Consider the following 16,142-nt stretch of genomic DNA (forward strand, 5'->3'; position numbering starts at 1 on the left):
ATTCCAAGATCCCTTCCCGCTGTGATAGTCTATGACTTCTTCAGTGACTCAGCCTGACTCTGGCTATGACAATGTTCAGTTTCACTTACTCTATCCTAACTCCTTGTTCATATATGCTACATGGATTCCATTGTTCTCTGTTGTTTCTGGAAAGGTCCAAACCCCTCCGAATCAGCCCGGACCAAAGCCGTGATTCCTTTGTCTACTGGGTCCAGTGGCAGCTCTTGGAGTGCAGTACTCTCGTCCAACAACAGCGACGGCTCTGTGATCGTCGCCATCTCCAGTCCAGCCAATGCCCCTATTGGTCGATATACACTCAGCATTCAGATTGCCTCTCAAGGTGGAAGCACCTCCACAACTCTGGGGACGTGGGTTCTGCTGTTTAACCCCTGGCTGCAAGGTAGGAGCCAGCCTCCAGACCAGGTCATTCCCTACCACTGGGCTCCCACTCCAGGTGTAGCTCACTGCCCACACAAGAAAAAGGGCACACTGGAAAGAGCCCTGGCCCAGGAGGCAGGAAAGCTAGGTCTTAATGTTAGCTCTTCCACTGCCTTGGGGTCATCGGGGCACTTTGCTTCCTATCTCTGGGCCTCACTTTCTCCATGAGGGGCTTGGGCTAAGTCATTTCAAAGGCTTCTTCTGGTCGTAATATTTTACATCCTAAATATCCTTTCAACTCAAACATTGTGTGTTCTGTGTTTTTTCTAGTTCTGCCATTGTATGTTTTGAGGTCATTTCTAGCTGTAATGTTCTGCCTTCCATGCTTTAAGGTCCCTTCCAGCTCTGAAATCTCTGCTCTACGTTGTGATGTCTCTTGCAACTCTATACAGCTCTGTTCTGTCGAAGGCTTGTTATATCTCTAAAGTTCAGTGATACTCATTGGAGTCAGGGCAGTGGGTCAGAGACTTTCAAAGGTGAGTTCTAGCACAAGGACTCTATACATCAATAATATTTCTGTCCCAGTAAGTCAACAAGACAGTGATTTAATATTCAGTAGTTCTCTGACAGTGTCATCAATGCCTTTAGATTTGATGACAGCATTTCAGTAAACTAGTAATACCGAATGGCTTCCTGGTGGTGTAGACAGCTACTGTTGCACATCTTCCAAATTCTCAATACTGCAGCACAGTTATTTCATCTCTTCGGCTTGAACTTCTAAAGTATCACTGTTTATTTTAGTCATAGGATTTAGAGCTGGTTGGCAGCAGAACCTTTCTTCAACCACACTTCCCACGTGCATTCACTGTTTCCAGAGCATGAACAGGTAGTCAGAAGGATCAAGCCTAGACCTGTCATGTGAAGAAGGGATTAGCTCTGTATGAATTGGCTGTAAAGGGCAGAGTCAGAAACAAAGGTTGGAAGATGCAGAGGAGCATAATTTAAGCTTAATGTAAAGAAAAACTTGTCAGTGATTAGAGCTAGCCGAAAGTAGCACACTTTACTTCACTGGAGGTCTCTAAGCAGATGCTAGATACTTGTCAGGATGTTATGGAACTGATTCCTATTCAGATATGAGTTGGACTAGAGCAAGCTTCATCTGCACGGGGTCATAGACCCCTTTGGCAGTCTGGTAAAGCCAATGAACCCCCCTCACAGAATACTAGTTGTTTGGTTTTTAAAATCACAATCAAAGGAAATGCTAAATGTCAGGAAGAGGTTAGTGAATATAAAGATGTAATTTTTTCCCCCATACAAGTTCATGGACTTACTAGAATCTATCCACAGGACCTCAGGTTAAGGATTCTTGGACTAGAGGACATCTGGGGTCTCTTCCAATTCAGAGACTCTGTGTCAGTGAGGCCAGAGCAGGGCCTCCCCTGAGACAGCCCTGGCACAGAGGACTGTCTGGAAGGAGTGTAAGATGAAAAGGGTCCTGTCTAATTCTTTTCCACCTCAAACATTTCCTTTTTTGGGTTTTCCAGCGGATGGTGTGTTCATGATGAATAACGCAGAGAGAGAAGAGTATGTGGAGGAAGATGCCGGTGTCATATTCGTAGGGAGCACAAATCGAATCAGCATGGTTGGCTGGAATTATGGACAGGTAAATTAATAATGAAGCAGCCAAAGGTTTGCATACAAATTTCCGGAGTGATTGACTTCAAAGAATAAGTTGGGGGGGGGGGGAGCAGCTAGGTGGCGCAGTGGATAGAGTACTGGCCCTGGATTCAGGAGGACCTGAGTTCAAATCCGGCCTCAGACACATAACACTTAGTAACTGCGTGACCCTAGGCAAGTCACTTAACCCCCATTGCCCAATCAAAAAAAAAAACCAGAATAAGTTGGATTATCATTTGTATATATTCTTGTGGGTTAGTCATTTGACTAAAAAATACATCCAGATCTTATTGGCTCCCACTCTCATTCAAAGCTCCAAGCTCCTGCTTTGGTCTTCTCCCCTCTTTCTACCTCTACTACACTGTGAGACTGAGTTTTCCTGGCTTGGAAAAATGTACTTGATACACTTTGTAGTTGGACCCACCAGTCACTTGACCAAGTCACTTTCTTCCCCTGAGCCTAAGGTTCAAATAAGGGGGTTGGACTTTTGTTGTTGAGTTGTTTTAGTCACGTCTAACTCTTCATGACCCCGTTTGGGGTTTTCTTGATGAAGGTCTTGGAGTGCTTTGCCATTTCCTTCTCCAGCTCATTTTATAAATGAGGCAACTGAGGCAAACAGGGTTAAGTGATTTGCCCAGGGTCACGTAGCTAGTGTCTGAGACCAGATTCAAACTCAGATCTTCCCGTCTCTAGGCCCCATGCTCTATCCACTGTGCTACCTATGTGTCTCTAGGGGTTGGATATTATCTCTAAGATCTTTTCTGGCTCTAGCATTCTTTGTTTTAAGGTCTCTTCACCTTTAATATTCTACAAGGTGTCCCAAAAGTCTTAGTGCAGTTCTTAGCTTTTAATGAATACCTTATTTACTTTTATTAATACATATTAAGAGCTTAAAACCCTTTCTTTTCTAAGGTACTCTCCAACTCTGACATTCTGTAGTATAAGGACTTTTCTAACTCACCATTCTGTAAAATGAAAGGGTTAGACTAGGCTGTAGGTCCTGAAGGTCCCTTCCAGCTCTAAATGTAGGATCTGTGTAGAAGGTCCCTTCTAGCTTTAGCATTCTATGACTAGTGTTCAGAGCCATGACTAGAACTGTTTTCACCTAGGACAAAAACAGTTCGGGAGGGTCCAGTGGACAGCATCACTGAAGAGGACAGTCTGACCACAGGTTCTGTCTCTGTGGGAGAGGACATAGTCTGACCCTCATCCTCTCAGGGGTTGGAAAGAGAGGGTTGGAAAGACAACAGGACCCTGGGGTGGGGGGAGGTGACCCAGGGGCAATTAATCAATTGTACAGACTGATAAAGGTCTATGGGGTGAGTTCTGGGGATGGCCCCTCTCTTTGGGTCTCAGATTCCTAATCAATCAAAAAGGAGGACTTTGGATCATCTGGCTTTTGGTCACCTTTAGCTCTAGGGCTATGAGTGATCTAAGGGCCCTTCTAAGTCTAATATTTTAAGCTTTATATTCTAAGGCTACTTCTAACTATAATATTCAGTGGTTCTCTGATAGCCTCAATGACTTTAGATTTGATGACAGCATTGTAATAAATTAGTATACTGGCTGGCTTTCTGGTGGTATGGATAGCTACTGCTTCATGTCTTTCAAATTCTTACACAGCAGCGCAAACCCATCCTCCAGCCTGAACCCCTAAATTATCTCAGATTTTTTAATAGGGTCATAGGATTTAGAGCTGGAAGAAACCTTGGGTATTATCTAGTCCAACCAAGAGATCAAGTCCCCTCTGTAAAGCTACACAAGTTAGTGGCAGATTTGGAACCCGGGACACTTTTCTCCTACATTTTGGGTGAGTCAGCTCAAGGAGGAGACAAGAAGAGCATCATTTGGCTGCTCCTGCATGGGTGCCAGCAGAGAGCCTGGAGCTTACCTTGTGGCCCTCCCTGAGGGCTCTTTCCTTCCCTCATTACAAGTTACATATCGAGTAGTAACCCCAGGCTTCTGTCTCTGAACAGTATGAAGAAGACATTCTGAACATTTCCCTCATGATCCTGGACAGGAGCCTCAACTTTCGCCGTGACCCCATCACTGATGTGGCCAGAAGAAATGACCCTAAATACATTGGTCGAGTACTGAGTGGCATGGTAAGAAAAGTATTATCCAGCCCGTAACTGAGGTCCTAGACAATTCTAACTCTGACGCTGGTTCATAGTTCTTCTTCTTCTGGCTTTATGGTCAGTGTGGCCAGGGCCTCTGCCCAGGAGGCCCAGAAAGCAAGGCAGGGTTTAGTCTACAAAGTCTAGTAGTGTTAAAAGCAAGAACCCAGCCTAAGAGAAAGGAGAGAGGACATTAGGACATTCCTCCAATGTTCCACATGGCATGGGGAAGGGAAGGGAATATGCATTTATACAGCACCTACTATGAGCCAAGCATTGTGCCAAGCACTTTACAAATGTTATCCCTATTTTGCAGTTGAGGAAAATGAGTCAGACAGAAATTAAGTGACTCATCTAGGGTCACACAACTGAGGCTGCATTTGAACTCAGGGTTTCCTAACTCTAGGCCCAGCACTCTGTCTTCCGTGTCACCTAGCTGCCTCCAGCTGGAGGCTCTGGAAAGTGCCTGTTCTTGGAATCAGAAGACTTGGATTCCATTTCCAGCTCTAATACTCACTGGTTGGGTGATCCTGGGCAAATGACTTCCCCTTCTGAGCTTTAATTTCCTAATCTATAAAATAAGGATAGCAATCCTTATATCTCCTCCCTCTTAGGTATTATTGTGAGGAAAGTGCATTTTAAACCACAAAAAGCTTTAGAGATGTGAACTGTTCTTATCCTGGCCCCAGCTCTGCCACATCCTGCAAAAGCCTTCATTCATTCATCAGGCAAGCAAGCAAGCATTTATTAAACAACTATTCTGTACTATCCCAGGCTATAGGTGAGATACTAAGAAAAAGACACACACCCCCTACCCTAGCACATGACAGGATGGAGCGTTGGAAGGGACCTGAGATGTTACAAAGTTCATTTTACATATGGGGAAACTGAGCCCCAGAGAGGTTCATTGACTTTCCCAAGGTTACATAGATAATAATTAGAAAACTAAGATTCAGGGGCAGCTAGGTGGCGGAGTGAATAGAACACCGGCCCTGAAATCAGGAGGACCTGAGTTCAAATCGTACCTCAGACACATAACACTCACTAGCTGTGTGCCCCTGGGCAAGTCACTTAACCCCAATTGCCTAGAGGAAAAAGAAAAAAAAAAGAAAACTCAGGTCTTCCAAATCCAATGTTCTTTCTCTTGTACCATCCCTGTTGAGCTTATAATCCAATAAAAGAGATGAGACATAGACAAAAAGTAACCCTTCTGCAAAATACATGGTGATAACAGACCAGTTGTCCTAAGTATTCATGGGAAAGCATTTGATTGCGTATGTTTGGTGATAGGGGGCAGGTGGGCTCAGAGGAATTTTCTTGGATGAAGTGTTATGGGAGCTGGGCCTCTAAGGATGGATAGAGTTCCCAGTTCCAGTCTGTCCCAGGAGGCTGTAGTGGGGGCTCTACAAGAGCACATTTCTGGTATAGCCCTGTCCTCAGGAAGCTTCATCAAGGCACCTCTAGCTTCTCCACTCTTCCTGTGAGAGTGGCCTGGTATCTTGGAACTGGTTCGGCCTTCGTGATAGAAGTTAAAGAATCTGAGCATCACAGAATGTTAGAACTGGAGAGTATCTTTGAGCTCAGTGGTTCATCACTTTTGTCTTACATGTGGGAAAGCTGCAGCCCAGAGAAAGGAAGTGATCCACCCAAGGTCAAACCCAGAATTACAAGCACAGTCAGAGCTGCAGTCCAGGGCTCCTCACTCTCAGTGGGGCACCTTCTATTGTACCACTTGGCTCCCTACAAACATTTAAAAGTTCAAAGTCAAAGGGATGGCTTTAACTTGTCACCTGTCACCTAGTTAATTAACTAGAAATCTCTTTACCTTTCATCTTGTTAATTAGCCCAGTTGGCTGGTGAATTGACTTAGCCAAAAGGTTAAAAGGTAAAGCAATCTCTCTGACTTTGAACTTTTTAACTTTTAACATTTTAAAAAGTTCATTGAAATGACTTCTTAGATCCAGGTCAGAAACCCTGCCTCTCTGGTCTAGGATGCCAGCATCTCTACTGATGAGCCTTCAGAACATCACCACAAAATCCCCACTTTGCCCTCCCACTTTCTGGAGACTACTGTCTTCAAAACGCTTAGCCAGAAGCCCTGTATTCTGTCTATCTTTGTCACTAAAGTCTCTTCAAATAATTCATAGACTTTTGGATCCAATTGGAGTTAAGTGATTTGTCCAGGGTCACACAGCTAGTAAGTATTTAAGGTCAGATTTGAACTCAGATCCTCCTGACTCCAAGGCTAGTGCTCTATCCATTGCACCACCTAGGTGCCCCTAATTCATTGACTGTTCCAAAGTCAGAGACCTTAGAAATCGGCTCACTCAGCATCCTCATTTTACAAGAGGACATGACGGAGACCTGTAACAAAGAAGGGACATACCTAACATAAAGCTTAGTCAATGACAGGGGGGAAGTCAGGGCATCATGGTGAGGTAGAAAGATCTCTGGATTTGGAATGAGAAGAACTGGGTTTGAATCACAGCAGTGTGACCTTGGACAAGTCACTCAACTGCTTTGGGCCTCAGATTTCTTACCTGTGAAAGGAGGGGATTGGACTACATGACCCCTAAGGTCACCTGCCACTGGAAGCATATAATTCTGTATTCTCGGCATTAAGAAGCAACAGCGTTTATTAAGTGGCTTCCTTCCTCCAGAAAACACTTTGTTTTCTGGCATTCTCCTTGCTATGCCCCAGCTGCCCCTTTATAACTTGGATATTCTAAAAATCAATAGACATTTAAGGTGGTCAAAGAAGGCTTCAGAGGGCAGGTGAGACTTTGAAAGCTGAGGTTTCAGAAGAAGCGAGAGCACTGAAAGCCAAGCCAAAGATCAGGGGAGGGGCAGCTAGGTGGAGCAGTGGATAGAGCACCGGCCCTGGATTCAGAGGACCTGAGTTCAAATCCGACCTCAGACACATAGTCACATACTAGCTGCGTGACCCTGGGCAAGTCACTTAACCCCATTGCCTAGCCCAAAAAAAAAAAAAGTAAAACAAACCAAAGATCAGGGGAGATTTGTGCAGAAAAGCTGAAGCCTGCAGCCTGCACATTCTCCAAGTTGGGCTTCAGCTGCTGCTGCTGACTCATTCCTAGCCCCTCAGGCAAACTGCTTTATCTCCCCAGAGTTTCCTGAGCTACACCTTGGAGATGATCCCTCTCAAACTCACAGCTGGGCTGGGCTGGGTGCACTGCACTAATTACCACATGCACAGCCCCAGGGTAACCCAGCTGATTACTACTTTCCATGCTGGGACCCTGGTGATTCAGCAGATGGGGATAGATGGCGAAATCTTTCATCTCGGCCTGTCTATAAACATATCTTATGATCTCAAATGATGGCCCCATCAAAATGAGAGGCAGGGTGTAAGATTTTTTTTGTAAGATTTGCCCAACTGCAATCAGGGGAGCACTAATCTCTGGGCTGCTTGTTCTAAATAGAATCATAGACATTAGCTGCTGGAAGAGGCCTTGAAACATTAACTGTCAAAGCTTAGTTCACCCCCGTCATTTTATAAAAGCGAAAACATTTCAGAATAAGTCTCTTCTCTGAAAAAAGTGAAGTAGAGTTTTTAAAAATCTGTATCTTTAATAGTATAGCAGTAACAAAATCCAGAGGAAATAATAGAAAGAAAGCCCATTCAAAATAACTACAAAATATGCAAACTATCTGGGAGTCAGTCTACTAAGAAACACTCAAGATATAGATATAGATATACAATCACAAAGCACTCTTTAAGAGAATAAAGAATGACAAGTAATTGAAGAGATAGTCACTGCTCGTGGTTAAGCTATACGAATATAATAAAATGACAGCATTACCTAAATTAATTTAAAAATTAGTGCTGTGTTAATGAAACTAACAAAGGAGTCTGTAGAGCCGTACAAAATAATAACAATTCATTTGGAGTAACAAAAGGTACAGAATCTTAATTGAAATAAAATTTAAAAAGAAGAATGAAGAGAGAATAATACTTCCAGACTTTATATTGTAAAGACTTTATATTGTAAAACTGGTACTAGTAAAAAAAATTAAACAAGAAAAAAGCATATCAATGGCACATAATATATAAACAAATCCGTCTATTTCAATAACTCATTAAACCCAAGAATATAAACTACGTATGGAAGAACTCCCTATCTGGCAAGCACTGCCAGGAAAAGTGGGAAGCAGTATGGCAGAAATTAGGTTTGTTGTTGTTCAGTCATATCTAACACTTCATGATCCTGTTTGGGGTTTTGCCATTTCCTTCTCCAGTTGATTTTAAAGATGAGGAAACTGAGGTAAACTGGGTTAAGTGACTTGCCAAGGGTCACACAGCTAGTAAGTTAGACAAGGCTAGATTTAACTCAGGAAGATGAGTCTTTCTGACTTCTGGCCCAGCTTTATCCACTGCCCCACCTACTTGCCCTAGAAAATAAGTTTAGACCATCATTTTATACCATACATCACAGATAAGCTCAAAATAGAAATATGACCTAAATATAAAAGGTTTCACCATAAAGAAGTTAGAATAAAGTGAAATAAGATATATTTTACAACTATGGTTAGGAAGAGAATTTTTAACTAGAAATGGATCACAAAAGATAAAATACATAATTTTGATTATGTGAAATTAAAAGACTTTTGCATGAATATGATTAGTAGTATAAGACAGAGGAAATTTATTTTAATGGTTTTGACAAGTTTGGTTAATAATAGTAACAACAAGAATATTCCCTTCCAGCAAATCTAAAAATAATTTAATAAAGAATGAGAGGGGGGCAGCTAGGTGGTGCAGTGGATAGAGCTCTGGCCTTGCAGTCAGGAGGACCTGAGTTCAAATCCGGCCTCAGACACTTGACACTTACTAGCTGTGTGACCCTGGGCAAGTCACTTAACCCCAATTGCTTCAGCAAAAAAAAAAAAAAAAAAAAGATGAAAGGGAAAAATAGATTTAACGATTATAGCGTTAAGTGTAAATTAACTGAACTGCTTGACAAAAAGAAATGGTTACAAAATGTATTAAAATCCAACAATAGGTTGTTTATAGGAAATACCTTTAATACAGAAAGATTTTAATAGATTTAAATTAAAAAATTGACATAAAATTTCCCATGCTATTGCTAATTCATAAAGAGTCAGGGTAATACGGAGAACGTCAAAGTCTATAGAGGTAGAAACTGAAGCTCAGAGAGTGAAAGTGACTGGCCCAAACCCATGCAGAGAGTTGAGGTGTCTTGATTCCCAAGGCACTATTTTTCAGAGGTTCCCAAAGTGGGCAGTACCACCCCCTGGGGGCCCTAGAACCATGGAGTGGGGGCCATAATAGCCTCGAGAACAATTGGGGGGTGTTGAATAAAAATAAGGGGGTAATGGAAACATAAGAAGAGAAGAAAATTTTGAAAAACCATTCATACGTGTTTTAACTGTTGTGTAACAGAGTTAATATCGTAGTGATTACATTATTTTCCAAATAAACACACAAAATGCAAGTTATAAACCAATCAGTGGTCAAGTCCACCAAGAGGTCTTAACAAGCAAGTGTTGGCAGGCAAGCATGTCATGCACTATTGGGAAGTACAGCATGCATGGGCAGGAATATGTGTGTGTAATGACTTGTTTACAATATGATACTACATGGTTACATGACACAATATTGCATCATCAGAATTTCAGTGCAGGAAAAAACCACAAATTTACAATAAATTATTAAATTTAAGATGTGTCATTTTTTTAAAAAAATGTTATGTATTTTTTGAAATGATGCAAATTTTTTAAAAAAATTAAAGGGTTAAAGCAAGTTTGATTTCCAGGGGGACACTGAGTAATTTTTTTTGAAAAAGAGGCTGTAGGCCAAATAAGTTTGGGCACCTCTGCTCTACGCCATACTGAGCTCTTCTCCTTCTCTTCTAAGACTTCTTCCTCTCCTCATCCACTCTCCACACATTGCCACCTTTCCTCCTCTCCACATGGGGAACTGACTGGACACAGGTGTTTTTCAGATCAATGGCAATGATGATAATGGTGTGTTATCTGGGAACTGGAGTGGAGATTACACTGGTGGCATGGACCCTAGGAACTGGAATGGCAGTGTGGAGATCCTGAAGCAATGGAAGAAAAATCGTTTCCAGCCTGTCCGCTTTGGCCAATGTTGGGTCTTTGCTGGGACCCTGAATACAGGTACCCTGGGGGAAATGCAGCCTGGCTGGGTCAGTACAGAGTAGTGAACTCACTCTCAAAAGCTTGTCCCCAACTCCCATCCCTGAATTAGGAGTCAGGAGTCTTGGGTTCCAGTTCTGACTTTGTTAAATTCCCTTTGTGAATTTAACATCACTGAGACTCAGTAGAATGAGGATAATCATATTGTACCACCTGCCTACCAGGGCTGCTGTGAGTTCAATGAGCCTTAAACTGCTATATAAATGTAAGTTATTGTTATCATCTTCTTATTACCTATAGAAAGGGGGAAAATAATAGACTTATCCAAAGAGTAATGTAACTAAATGTGGAGAGAATCATGCGGTTGGCCAGACCACAGCAACACTTAGTAACCCTCTGCTAAATTATAGGGAGGTTGTGACCTGCACTCACAGGGGATGAAACTGCAGAGCCTGGGGGCATAGAGGTGAGAAATGGTGCTGTAAGGCTTACCGGGCGCCTTCCTCCCAGCAGCCCTGTGGCATGAGCGCTGTTGGCCCCGTTTTATAGCTGAGGGAGCTGTGGTTCAGAGAACTGAGCTGAGCTGCCAACAGCTACATAACCAAGTGTCGGACCTGTATTCAAGCCCAGATCTCCTGACTCCACTGCACCACCAACCTAGCCCGTAAGATTATTGTGAGGAAATGCTTCTGTAAACAGTAAAACACTATATACATGGAGATCGTCACCACCATCGTCGGTGTCGGCGTCAGCATCATCTAAGCTGTCTCCCTGGTTTTTGACTTCCAGTGCTTCGGTGTTTGGGGATTCCTTCCCGGGTGATCACCAACTTTAACTCAGCCCACGACACGGACCGCAACCTGACCATCGATGTCTACTATGACGCTCTAGGAAACCCCCTAGACAGAGGGAGCGACAGCATTTGGTAAGCACCTCTCCTGTCCTCTGTACCAACTCCACAAAACTCAGACATCTCCTTGATGTATTGTTCCTCAATGACTCAGCTCTACATGTGGGGTGAAGGGTTACAGAGGGAGGAGGAGAAACGCAGACTGTCAATGACAGACAGACTGATGACGCCTCTAAGAGGAAACCATTCTGACCTATTTCAGCACATGATCTGACAGAATGGAACACACAATGTAGTGTTTTGGTAACAGGTTACTCAGAAAACCCGCTATCACAATGGTTGCTCACTCTTTGGAATCAAGCCTAATCAAAAGAAAAATGTATTTTAGAAATTTCACTTAGTGCAGACAGTTTTAAAATTGTAAAAACTTTGCTTAGAAGAGTTCTTAGAACTTAAAACTGGGAGCTAATCTAGAAAATAGAATATCAGAGCTGAAAACGACCTCAGAGCCAACATGTATTAAATTGCTGGGACCTTGGAACATTTCAGAGCTTAAAGGGAGCACAGAATAGAGAAGGTTAAAACTGGAAGGTTTCCTGGAGATATCTAATCCAGACCTTTCAGTCTACTTAGGAAAAACCTGAGGCTCACAGAGGTTGAGTTATTTGCCCAAGATACAACTAGCAAAGTGGCAGAACCAAACCTAGAACCTAGACCTCCTGAGTTCCAGTTCTCTTTGCAGAATTCTGCTCTGCCACCTGATGCCATTTTAAATGCCTTAAGAAGTCTATGAGGGTTGCAGTGGGAAGCTCTGGGCGGAATTTCACATCAGTCCCCTAACCCCCACACCTGCCTAGCCCATCCAGATATACCAGCAGAGCAGCTCTGCATGTAGCCGTATAGCCCCCGACTCTGCATCAACCCTGTAGGAGGCCAGGGCTTATGTCAGGATGTTCCTCCAGAAGCAGCCTGAAGATCCCTCAGTGCGTGTGCCCCCCCCCCCGCTACTCCTCCCCCCAGTCTATGTGAATACTAAACAGAAAGCTGTGGGATCTGATCCCCACCCCCTTCTCTTATTTGCCAGGGGTAGTGGAAACTAAAGATCAGAAGATGTGGGTCCTACCCTAATTGTGCCATTACCTGGCTCTGTGCCCCTGGCAAGTCATTTACCCTCTAGGGTTCAGTTTCCTCCTATATAAATTGGGGGGAATGGATCAAATGATCTCTAAAGTCATCTTAAAAATTCTGATTCTCTAGAGGTCTCTTCCCTCCCAGCAGCTGCTCCTCCCAGGGAAGCCACACCCTCTTTCTCTTAATCCCAGCACTATCAGGGGAAAGAAGGCCTAGAGTCATTTAGGCTTGGTAGGTAATTAGGACCTGTCTTTGCAAGAATTTATAGCACAATACAAATACTATTCGTGTTTAGTGGAATCCTGTGAAGAACAGGTAATAAATAATCTTGATTTTATCCTAAACTATATTAATGCAACTCTATTTTTGGTCAGAATCCATCTGGCACCACATTTCAGAAAGTTCATCAACAAGCTGGAACAGGTCAAAGAAAGGAGAATGGTCAGGATGGGGAGGGGCCTCAGAATCATGACATGTAATGATAGCTGCCATTTCTATAGCACTTACTGTGCACCAGACACTGTGCTAAGTGCTTTGCAATTATTATGTCATCTGATCCTCAGGGAGGTAGGTGCTATTATTATCACCATTTTACAGATGAGGAAAATGAGGCAAAGAGGGGTTAGGTGACTTGCCTAGGATCATATGAAGCCAGATTTGAACTCAAGTGTTCCCAAATCCAGGCCCAGCTGCTCTATCTACCGTGCCACCTAGCCACCCCCTAAATATGAGGATCAGTTGAAGGAATCTGGGGTATTTAGCCTGGAGAAGACTTGGGTGGGAATGTAATTGTTGTCTTCAGCTATCTGACACTATCATGGGAATGAGGAAGCAGGCTTATTTCTCGGTGGCTCTAGAAGGCAGAACTGGAACCAGTAAGGGGATGTTTCAGGGTCTCAGATTTTGGCTCAGTATAATAAGAATTCACTATTCCAAGGACAAACAGAACCATCTAACAAGAGGATAAACTGATTTGTTATGTAAGCTAATAATACTTAAGTAAGCTATAATACCCATGGTGTATATATAATTGAAGGGATTCATGATCATGTATAAGTTAGAAGCCTCAAATTCCCATTCACCTCTTATGATTCTGTGATACCATAGAACCCAAAGTGATTTTCTGATCCATTATTGCACAGAGTTCCCCCTTCCCTGATTAGCTGATATTATCTCAAGGACCTATAAATCACAGTATAGTAAGTTGTAATCATGGTCTGTCACTGGCCTTCTCCCAGTTATCTCCAGTTGGCATCAGTGGCATCTGATCACAGGGCTGGTGGGAAAGGAGTCACCCCCTCTTTAGCCAAAATCACTGGTACACCTTGCTGAACTGTATCCTGAGCAAGGTGATCACCACAGGGCAGACCAGTCCATATTTCATGATGCCAAGATGGTCAGAATACCCCATTCTGACCTCCCTTTGGGAGGGCACCCTATTGTGTCCATCTTGCTGGTCAGATCAGAAGCAAAGCAATATTGAGCCAACACAAGGTGTCAGTCCCTCAGATGAAACTTTAGTGTTCCTCAAAGAACTTTTCTTAAATTTGAGCCTTCCTTCCCCTGCCCCCACCAAACACCCAAGTCAGAAAATAGAACAGCCCCAACATACCCAAACAGACTTCAAGTCAAAGCCAAATTTTTTTTTGATTGTGAGGAGGTAGGAAATATATTTGTCCAAGGGTGGAACCCTAGAAGTGGAAAAAGTACTTGACTGAGAATTAGGAACCCATTTGCTTCATGTATAACCTTGAGCAAATGCCTTCTCTAATTCTCACTACAGTTTTCTCATTTCTAAAATGAGCTCCAGTTGGGCCAGATGATCTTTCAGGGCCCTTCCAGCCTTAACAGTCCTCAAATACAGAGCAACAGCTAAAGGGTTGAATCTCATTTTTAGACCACGGAGTTCATCCCATAGTTTGACACCAGATGGCAGAGAGAGTCTTCCACTCAGTATCTACTTCCCCAGGGCTTTTCTGTGACTCCTTTGTCTGCTAACATAAATGAAGCCTCAGGCCCAGCCCGGTCAGTGAGCATAACCAAATCAGCTGAAACAGTTTAGGCTGTGGTTAACTTTTACCTTGATGTTTCTGTTATGTGTACGTGTCTTTGTGTACGTTTCATTTGTCTCTGAGTCGCCTTGGTTTTCTAAATCCACAAACTGGATTGCATATTTCCTGTACTTAAGGAGCTCTTTGGAAGCCCAGCTCCGGGCTCATTGAGGCAGGATTGGGGCTATTCCAAGAATCATAGATTAAGAATTAAAAGGGATCTCAGAGGTCATCTGGTCCAACCCCCTTATTAGCAACTTTTCCGAGGCCACCCTGGTCATATATAAGAGGGCATGGACTTGAACCCAGGTCCCCTGACTCTGAACCCAGCACTGTTTCTATTTTGTCCTGGTAGCCCTTAAATGTTTCCCCTGGTACTGAGTACCTGAGGGAAAAAATCCTTTTTTCTTAGACTCATAGGATAATAGAGGGTCAGACTCAGAAGGCACCTGAATGGCTATTTATTCTAACTCTTTATCTTTCTCCCCCATCTCCCCCTGACCAACTATCTAACAATAAAATATTTTCAAGGCTTATGTTATTCCTGATAACATCAACCCAATCATAAACAACAAACATTTTTTGAACACCCACTGTGTATATTAGGTGATAAAAGTTGGAGGACATTGAGTGTGTTGAAGTTAAAAGATGAACAAGACACACTCTGCCCTTAAGGCACTTATAATCCAGTTGGAGAGAGAGCAGGTGTTATTTTTTACAAAAATGCAGCTTGCCATGAATGGTAGAAGCAGTAAGTGCTCCAGGTCATGCCATGTTCTGTAGAATGCTGCACAACCTAATCCCTGGGAGAAAAGAAAGGGCAGGAACAGGCTGCTTTAGGCAGATTGGACAAGTATCCTCATACCTTAGCTCAGACTCAATCAGGTACCTTCACACCTCTGACCCATCAGCCAGCCACCTCAGCCCCCTTCCACCCCCAGCTTCATACCTTCAAAGATGAATACTCACCTCACCTGGTCTTTCTTAAAGCCCTGCTTCCCAGAGAACACATTCCTGGGTGTCTGTCAGTGCAACATAGGCTACAGACCTGGGAGATATTCCCCTCCCCCAGGACAGAATGCTGTCAGGTACCCTTTAAGGAATAGAAATTTAGGAAATTAGTCCATGACCTATGAGACCTCTAGTTCATTTGTAAGGTCATCAACCATAAAACACTGACGGTCAGACCCTTAGAATATTGACTGTCAGATCTGGAAAGGACCGTAGATTATGCAGTCTTTCCCTATTATTCACTGTACAGATGAGGAAACTGAGGCCCATGAGGAAACTGAGGCCCAAAGAAATGAAGTGACTTGCCTTACTGTAAAATAGAGAAATGGCATGTTCTATACTTCCAGTCTGGAATGATGGAAATTTGCCTGCTATGACTTTCCCTGTAAACTTTCCCTACAAATGTTTCCCACCCCTGACTTGTTACTATTTCCATAGTCACAGAACCTGTGAAACAGGAATTGCTTTCTGAGCTACTCACTGAGATAAGAATGTACATACTGGAGCCAGTCTGGTATAGTAATAGAATATGGAACTGAAAAATGGTGTGACCTTAGACAAGTAACTTCACCCCTCTAGGTCTTGATTGAACTGGATGACCTCTGAGATCCCTTCTAGCCCTCACATTTTATGGTCTAAGATCTATCCATGCCAGGTTTGCTTTTTTGCTTTCTATATTCTAATATTTTGTATGCTTAGGTCCCTTCCAACTCCAGTTTCTGTGAGTTTTTTGAGCCCAAAATAGCAAAGTATCTGCCAAGAATAGTCCGAGTTCTCACAGAA

At 43.0% G+C, this 16,142-nt stretch overlaps 1 protein-coding gene across 1 annotated transcript in view; it reads left to right on the forward strand.

The window, feature by feature from the left end:
• Window positions 1-16,142, forward strand: part of TGM3 (transglutaminase 3) — a 46,023-nt gene that overhangs the window by 12,029 nt on the left and 17,852 nt on the right. The window contains exons 3-7 of the mRNA XM_027869685.1: window positions 155-400; window positions 1,923-2,041; window positions 4,032-4,160; window positions 10,160-10,337; window positions 11,106-11,241. Of these exons, the coding sequence (XP_027725486.1) occupies window positions 155-400; window positions 1,923-2,041; window positions 4,032-4,160; window positions 10,160-10,337; window positions 11,106-11,241 (808 nt within the window). The remainder of the gene's footprint in view (window positions 1-154; window positions 401-1,922; window positions 2,042-4,031; window positions 4,161-10,159; window positions 10,338-11,105; window positions 11,242-16,142) is intronic.

This window comes from Vombatus ursinus, unplaced genomic scaffold (genome assembly GCF_900497805.2).
Source record: "Vombatus ursinus unplaced genomic scaffold, bare-nosed wombat genome assembly UNPS02014793.1, whole genome shotgun sequence".
NCBI lineage: Eukaryota > Metazoa > Chordata > Mammalia > Diprotodontia > Vombatidae > Vombatus > Vombatus ursinus.